Here is an 8502-nt window from a genome sequence, read left to right as displayed (position 1 = left end):
CGTTAAAGAGTATCATTAATGGTCTTCCTTTGTACTACTCATGTGAATTACAGACATGCCTGTAGCAGAAGTGAAGTCCAGTTGGGCAGATGAGGTAGAAGAAGAAGGAGGAGCATTGCCTCCGCCATCAGAATCTTACGAAAATGGTTTTAAAATTCTTACGGAGTACAAGTACAATCAGGATAATAAGAAGGTTAAGGTGGTCCGTACATACAAGATTGAAAGACGTGTAGTTTCTAAGACGATAGCAGCCCGCAAAAATTGGGCTAAATTTGGGGACTCTGCTGATGACAGACCAGGGCCAAATCCTGCCACCACGGTTGGTGGGGAAGACGTTTTCATGCAGTTCATATCCAGTAAAGAAGAAGAGAATAAGGTCGAAGAGGATAATCTCGACAAACTAAAGAATATGGGAGACAAAGGCCAAGTCAAGTGTCGTAATTGTAATGGAGACCATTGGACCACGAAGTGTCCTTACAAAGACACAGTCCTCGCAGGAGGTACGTTCTACTACTACCATATTAACATTTTAAAAGAAGTGCTTAACGTTTCTCAATGTGTGATGTAATTTATAGGAAAAGTACCGGACGACAAGAAACCAGCTGCTACTACTGGTGCTCCTGGAGCGATGACAGAGCTGAAACCTCAAGGCAGTAAATACGTACCGCCCGGTATGCGCGATGGTGGCAGTAAACGCGGAGATTCTATGCAAATGCAAAGACGCGACGACACCACGGCCATTCGTATCTCTAATTTATCAGAGAGTACAACAGATGCAGATCTGGATGAGCTTGTCAAGCCATTCGGATCTGTTCTCAAGTTTTATCTTGCTAAGGATAAACAGACCAATCTTTGCAAAGGATTCGCGTACGTGCATTTCAAATACAGAGGGGAAGCTACTAAAGCTATTGCTACTCTAAATGGCTATGGTTATGATCATCTTATCCTGAATGTGGACTGGTCGAAGCCTCAACAACAAAGTAATTAAAAATGTAATGATGCAATTACGTGGATTCAACAGCACGAAGTTTTGTAGGAAATTTATAACTGTTTAATTACAACTATAGAAGCAAAGACGAGTCTCCACAAATGTTTCAGATAAAATTGCCTCTGTTTCATAAGAACATGTATATCGAAACAGAGTCAATTTTATCTGAAACCTTTTTTTGAACGAGCTATAATTTGACAAAATTATGTGCGAGACTTCGAATCGGATGACTGGTATGTCTAATTGTAAACTAACTTTGTTTCATAGTGCCACGATTCTCTGTCATTTTCAATCAAGACATCTGCATATGCTACTGTAAAAAATAATATATCAAATGTAATTTTTATTCCTAATATCTTTTCAATTAAAAGTAAATCATACACCACAAAATTGTATACTGATTTATTTGAACTCTATTCCAAATGGGTATTTTTAAGATTTTTGTTTTCGTAGATAATTGAATAGGAGCAAGAAATAATTATTAGAGGAAGTATTTATACTGTCAGTATTTTTACGAAAAAAATTAAATTGTCAAATTTAAAGTGAAACTTGTTTTTAATACTTTCATATTAAAATATTGTAGTCAACAAATACACTGAATACATTTACCTTAAACTCAATACAGTATATTGTAATAAATATGAATATCGCAGATCTAGATGTTAGATTTCTATGCGGTACAATTGTGATTCAAATTAAGAAGTAACGAAATTACAATACAAATTAAATCCTAAGTGATACACAAATATAAAGTGAAAATAAAATAAAATAAGATAGTACAAAAGTAACCACACAGATGTTCATCGTCACGTGTAAGTTAAGAACTGCAATTAATCCTAGACCGCCTAAGTACATACTTCCAAATGGTAACTCTAATTAACAACCTTACACTGCTCAACGGAGCCTAACGAATACCATACATATAGTAAAGAAACACGTATTAACTTCTTTTTTTAAATATGCATTCAGAAAACTGTATCATTTGAAAATATGTTTAACAATATAATCCTATAATGTTTCCGTTTGCGCGTCATCGTACAGCTTTGAATCGAAAGATCGTTTTTACTATTTTATTGTCGATTCCTACGAAATCATCACAGTTTATATATATGCTCGTTATCATTGCTTTCCTTCTAACGATTGAACCTACAATAATATACGACTTTCTAGAATTTATAGAAAACTTTTAAATAGTTATGACGCGTCGTCTCACTGCTCGCCGTTTCTTTATTTACAATACTTAGACTTCTCTCTTATAAAAAAAGATTTATTCTGTGTCAGCAATATGTACCGTTTACTGATTTATTTCTCTGAGCACTTTTGTCTCTTTAAATTCGATCAGTCCCACTATCGTCGCAGCACCATCACTGTTAACCGAATTCCGTCAGCATCCACAACGACCCATTAAAACATGGTTCAACTTACTCGTAATTGCAACTTCCCTTAATCGTATCAAGATCGTCGTTCTTAACGAGAAGCTATATGCAGAGAAAAATATCGACTGCAAACCGTTCTTCTTTAATAAGAAGAGAAGTTTCGTCGATTCGTAATTACGTTACTCGCTGTCTCTCCGTTTTTCTCATCGCTAATCGTTTACCAAACGGAGCATTTCTTTTCAGGATTCATCTTTGAGCCAACGGGGCAATTGAAATCCTTGGCGAATTCTTCCATGTTCGACAGAGGACCAAGGACACGGAATTTGCCAGGACTGTGAAAACCGGTTGTAATGCGAAGCTTCATTGCTTCCGGTCGGTATTTGCTGCACCAGGTGTTCGCCGCGCTAATCCAGAACAGTTGTTCCGGGGTGTACGGTAGACCTGGCAATTTCGCTTCTGCATGGTTTCGCTTGACCCATTCTTGATACGCTAAATATGCCTCCTTTATCCCACCATTGTCGGCGATGTTCTCACCTTGAGTATTAATACCATTTAACTGTAACGAAAAACGAAAGAACGTTTCAAACACTTTTTACACGTGAAATGTTTTTCAAATTAAGGGTATGGGAATTGTTTCGGTTAAAACGAAATCCGTTCCTTTCCGTCAAAGTATCTCACTAAATATTTAGGCAAACTAAGACCTCTATATTTATTCCAGCAATTATCTGAAACTTAACTCACAAACTCACAAATGTGTGACACGCACGAGTTTGACCTCTTTGGATAAAAAATTAGCGTTTCTTTTTCGATATCCGGTTATCATTGAAGACCATTCACGTCACCTACTGCACGCACCGAGACCAGATAAAGCTTACGTAAATGAGCGTATCCAATTAAGTAAATGAAATTTTTAGATTATCTTTAAAGAGACTATCCAACAAATATTTGTATTGGCGTAAACGAGAGAAGAGAACAAACAGGAGACAAAAAGGGAAAAAGGAAAGTAGGAGAAATGATAAGATTAAAAAAAACTTACATTCAGGCCAACATCTTCGACGGTATAATTGCCATACTGGTGAATGATACACTCCGCTCTTTCTAAATAATTCTCCTTCGTTTGGGGCGCCCACCAGTCGACCAGATTCCCATCTTTGTCAAATTGTCTGCCTTGATCATCGAACCCGTGCGTTATTTCATGACCAATCACGAAACCAATTGCTCCGTAATTCATGTACCTCGGACGGTCGTTGCTGAAGAAAGCGCCTTGTAAAATGCCCGCAGGGAATTCTGTAAGAATGTAAAAATGGTTTCGTATCCGTTAATTTTTTATCTATAAATGACTGCTCTATCTGATTTTCCGAAGTCACATACTTACGAATACTGTTTTCGATCGACGAGTAAAAAGCATTGACGATAGCAGGCCTTCCGTGAGTCACCCAGTCGCTCTTATTTACGGGTTTCCTCAGTTTACTGAAGGAATACTCTACTCCGAACAAAGTTAAATTTAGAATACCTTCCAGGTAATTGTCAGTAGTTAGTTCTAGTTTTTCATAAAACTCTTCGAGCTTTTTGTCATCCAGTAATTCGTCCGGGTAGGCAATGTGGCTGGACATGCTGGCTGCTTTCTTTAGAGCACTTTTCCTCGTCTCATCGTCCATCCAATCGACCTGGGAAATATTTGAAAAAATTATCAAAAACCTATTAGCCAAAATAATTAATTTTTGTATAAAACAATTTAAGAGAATGTACCTTTTTCAATATCTTCGTAAATTCTTCTCTGATGTCAGCCACCATTTCGACTGCGTTCTTCTTCGCATCTTCTTTGAAGTATTTCCTTACGTACATAGCGCCGACACTTATGGCCAAACTACCGGAAACTGTATCGGTGCACTCCTTCCATCTAGACTCTCTTTCTGTTCTACCACTCAACGCTGTAGAGTATTGCAACTGTCTCTTCCGAATGTCGTCCGTGAGATAGCTGACGGAGGAAGCGGCCGCTCTCCACATCACGTAGTTAGCTTGCACCCTTTTCGGAGTAGAATCCAACAGCTTCTCCAAGTTCGTGATGTAACTGGGAACGCTAACGATCACAACTTCATTTTCGTCAACTTGGATGTTGGGTGCGAGAAGGGTGTTGAAGTATTCTTTCCATGGAACGCTGGGATAGTTGTTTGATAACTCTTGTACTGTCATAGGGTTGTAAAGGAGGGTGGCGTTCCGACGCTTTTCGTTTGGCAGAGAGATCTATATAACAATGATCCTCGTTTGTCAATCATTAATTTAAAAATAATTAAAGTAAATATCCCAATTTCTGTTCCCGTCACAATTCCTACACACTGCCCTATTTTTTATGATGATGTACAAAATTCTGTGGCTTATTTTCTTATAATTTTAGGATAATATATAAATTTCTATTTATTGGCTTATTTTTATATAATTCTAAAATAAAATTACAGAAAGATACGCTAGTGAATAGAAATTGGAAGATCTTTTATAAGAGGATAAAATTTCTTTAATTTACAGCGTGAAGGAAAATAAAGTTTGGCTTACATTGGCAAGATTCATCTCAAACTCCAATGACTCCTTTAATTCTGACATTGCGTCTGTCTTATTAGCTCCCAGAATGACTGCGATATCAACCATGTAATTATAATATGCTTGCACAATTTTGTCATCGAAACCTTTCGACAGATATTCACGCGACAGTCCAAGAGATGCTTGATCCAACTGCAATAAATGTTTATACTCTTAGCTTAATTTCTGGGCGATTTTACGTAATTTCGACAGGCTGAATTTCGACGACTTTACGCAATACTGTTCTCTTCACACTTACATCGATTATACGCTTCGTGCTGTTTTTCAAATCAACGCCAATGCTAAAATCGATGAAGTAATCAACCGAGTAGCCCATCTCACGGAATTTGTAAACCGATTCCTTCCAATTAAATGCGTCTTCGTTCCACTGGCCGCCTTCCAGTACAGGCCAACCACCGAGTTTTCGTAAAATGTTTAACAGAGGATCTAAACCTTGTTGCTCGATAAGCGCTAGGAAGAAATTGATATTCTTCAAGAACACGTAATAGATAAACTGCGGATGTTCATAAATTAATAGGAATTGTAAATAATTTAAAGGAAGACAGTATTCAGTAATACGTAAATAAATACAGAATATCCAATTTATAATATTTACTGGAGAAAACGAATGATTATGTTTCTTTTTTTAATCCCATTTATAAAAACAAGAATTTGCATATTCGCAGTCTAATAACAGCTACTTTCTTTTATCGCAAGAAGATATTAAAGATATTAAATGGGAGATGCATTACTCACTCTTGTTCATGCAAGCTTTGTACAAATTCTTCACGAGCCTAAACGGTTTCGGCTCATCTGGTGAACTCTTTTCTTCAATACTGATCCTTAATTGTTTCTGCAAATCATCGCTGATTCCAGTGAACGTATTTACGCTAGTCTTGTCATCCGGAATAGTAGTAGACTTCAGGAAACCACCGCAAGCAAAATCGTAGAAATCGTCACAGGGCTCTACCTCGAGGTCCATGTTCGTCAATAATCTGGAGGCTGGAATTTCCTGGTTTATTACATGTTGTAATAATTTTCCTTTTCCTACTGAAATTATTACTAACCCGTGTGAATGCATTCTGGCGTGTAGCATACGCCTTCTTCGCAAAAGGGTCCTTTATCGAAGACTTGCGTGTTCTTTTTGTTCTCATATCCGCCCAACGCATCGGCTGTGGACGGTAATCCCTCTGAGTTAACAGGCTCTACGTTCGTGTACAGATGCAGATGCACGTGCAAGACAAAAACAAGGCAAGACAATGATATTAATAATTGTTAGTAATGAGGACCATTCAAGCTGTGACAATATGTAATACTGTCAATGTACATGAAATTGAATACACGTATGTAACGAAAAATATTTATCTGTAATTTAGTATAATTTTATTTTTAACTTAATTTCAAAGTAGTTGTGAATCATTCGAGATGAATGAAACCGTACATGTGACTTGGTGCAACGACGTCAAAATTGTAGTTAGCTTTTGATGCATTGAAACGTGTGCGACTTCCCTACGCTAGAAAGGATCAATCAACGCGAATTCATTTAAAATCGCAAGCTTATTCATCGTTATTCATTCATTCTTGTTAGCCGCATCAAATTGCCTTTTTACTAGGGGAACAATGAAAGGCCCCGATGGGCGAGTGTTCACCTGTTTACTATTCAACGATGGGGAAAAGTTGAGGCCTCGACGGTGGGTTTATCCGACTGAATCGAGTTCGCGTCGATTCGTGAAAAACAAAAAGAAACATTTCGCTGGCGCCACCGAGCCTACGAGATGATTAGTTCTTAAAGCACGATTGTTTGGTGATGATCCGTAAAAATATTCGGATGATTCAATAGTCGGCTCTTTTATGATGCCACCCGGGGGGTCGAACGAAAAATATACAAATTGAGTTCTTCCTATTATTCTTCCACAGTTACGGACGATCAAGAACGATCGGGTGAGTAATCGTCAAAACAACGATCGTTTACCCCGATGCGTCAGAATCGACGCACTTTTATTGACGTCATGATTTTCTGACGTCAAATTACGCGTTTTAGATCGGTCAGAGACTTTATCGATTCCTATAATGGATGTGAAATAAACTGGAAACGATTTTATATACATAAATTCGTGAAATTTGCAATACTTCCATAAAATAGCAGTTTTTGTGAAAATACAGAGAATTTTGTGAGATAAAAATAAAACGGTGTCCTTCGAGGATCACGTATTACGTACTACGTTTAGATAATTAAATTACCAAGCGAATTCGTATTCATTTATGATTGATGACTTGAATAACCGATTACATATCATTTGCAAGGAGACGATACAACGGCAATGTATGTAAGAATTACAAAATGTTTATACGTTTTATCGTCTTTGCATTAATTATGGACCCGCAGAAGTCATAAATCGGCATAAGGAAACAGGCCGCCGGCTATCAATGGAGTTTACGACTACACGATTTTAACCCCGTTCGGCTGGCTTTCACGCATCTCCAATTTTTTCTTACCAACTTTTTTCGACGTAACCGATGAACCGTTATCGAACTGTTCCCTCGCGAGACGATCACGAAACGCTTCCGCCGATTTCTTTCAAGTTAAAACGAAAAGAGAACAAGAAACGATGGAGAGAAAAAAATGTAATAAACCTGCGAAACACGAACGAGTTTTTTTCAAGCTGTATGGGAATTTGTGGACTATTGGCAGGAAACCGGTTTTTACGTTCCTCCGTTTGTTCCTCCCGGTGTAACAGTAAGATTGTGATTGCGTAATTTTAGTAATATTCGCGATAGTAATCGCGTGGAAGTGGCTGACGTTTCAAAGGAGATAATTGTCGTCGTTGCAAATCCGTTGGTTTAATTGGAATAAATTATAATGTAATAGTCGTGTTCGTTGATCAACGCGGATATTAAGCGTCACATTTTTAAGCTTGACAAAGCATGAAAATTATACATATGAGCGTGTGATTCATCGTGAAACGACACTATTAATGCAGATCATTGATACTATTATAGTCCATGTATAGTATAATTATTTTCATACGTAAGTGTTTGGAATTGTCTTACCTTTTCTGGACGGCGCGGTGCAGGATGGAGGATTCGCGGCTAGAACGCCAAGTGCAACAGCCAGCGCGATGCATGCGAGGATCCCGCAGACTGCAATCACTGTTAAACCGCGCTCCAGGGTCGATCGCCTCTTCCACCATGTTGGATTTCTGAAATAAAAAATAATATCTATTAAAATTCGCACGCATATGCACGTCCTTGAAGAGGATTAATAAATTCTTTAAAGCTCGCGAAAGTCGTTTCGTAAATATCATAAAATTCATCAGAATTGTTCGGCGTTAATGGTCCGACCTTGAGCTTTATACTGAAGAAAATACGATTTGCAACGAGAGAGAATATAATACGATTAAATTCCATAAGCAGTGATGATAACTATAATTTTTATCGTTTCATGCTTCATAAAAGCGAACGAAATGCAAAGAAAATTCGAACGAAACTGAGTAGTGCTTCTCAGCTATTTTATACGAAACACTTCGTGCAAAACTTCGTGTGTTTCTTTTTATTGTTTAAGTT

The 8502-nt window shown here is 37.7% G+C and overlaps 2 protein-coding genes across 4 annotated transcripts in view; one reads left to right on the top strand and one right to left on the bottom strand.

Annotated features, from left to right (window-relative positions):
* eIF3g1 (eukaryotic translation initiation factor 3 subunit g1) overlaps nt 1–1378 on the top strand; it is a 3113-nt gene extending 1735 nt beyond the window's left edge. The window contains exons 2-3 of one of the 2 annotated variants that reach the window (XM_018027298.2): nt 39–500; nt 576–1378. In XM_018027298.2, coding sequence (XP_017882787.1) covers nt 56–500; nt 576–988 — 858 coding nt within the window. In that variant the 5' untranslated portion in view covers nt 39–55 and the 3' untranslated portion in view covers nt 989–1378. The remainder of the gene's footprint in view (nt 1–38; nt 501–575) is intronic. The other variant, XM_018027300.2, reaches the window with a different exon arrangement.
* An 859-nt stretch (nt 1379–2237) lies between these two features.
* Nucleotides 2238–8502, bottom strand: part of Nep2 (M13 family metallopeptidase neprilysin 2) — an 18947-nt gene continuing 12682 nt past the window's right edge. Inside the window, exons 2-10 of one of the 2 annotated variants that reach the window (XM_026814936.1) lie at nt 7990–8138; nt 6006–6143; nt 5695–5940; nt 5198–5409; nt 4915–5091; nt 4114–4608; nt 3740–4031; nt 3401–3651; nt 2238–2920 (exon numbers count right to left, since the gene is read on the bottom strand). In XM_026814936.1, coding sequence (XP_026670737.1) covers nt 2582–2920; nt 3401–3651; nt 3740–4031; nt 4114–4608; nt 4915–5091; nt 5198–5409; nt 5695–5940; nt 6006–6143; nt 7990–8138 — 2299 coding nt within the window. In that variant the 3' untranslated portion in view covers nt 2238–2581. The remainder of the gene's footprint in view (nt 2921–3400; nt 3652–3739; nt 4032–4113; nt 4609–4914; nt 5092–5197; nt 5410–5694; nt 5941–6005; nt 6144–7989; nt 8139–8502) is intronic. The other variant, XM_018027295.2, reaches the window with a different exon arrangement.

This window comes from Ceratina calcarata, unplaced genomic scaffold, assembly GCF_001652005.2.
Source record: "Ceratina calcarata isolate Rehan_Ccalc_2016 unplaced genomic scaffold, ASM165200v1 scaffold419.2, whole genome shotgun sequence".
Taxonomy (NCBI): Eukaryota; Metazoa; Arthropoda; class Insecta; order Hymenoptera; family Apidae; genus Ceratina; species Ceratina calcarata.
The sequence above is the reverse complement of the archived record's forward strand: the minus strand, read 5'-3'. Positions and strand labels throughout refer to the sequence as shown.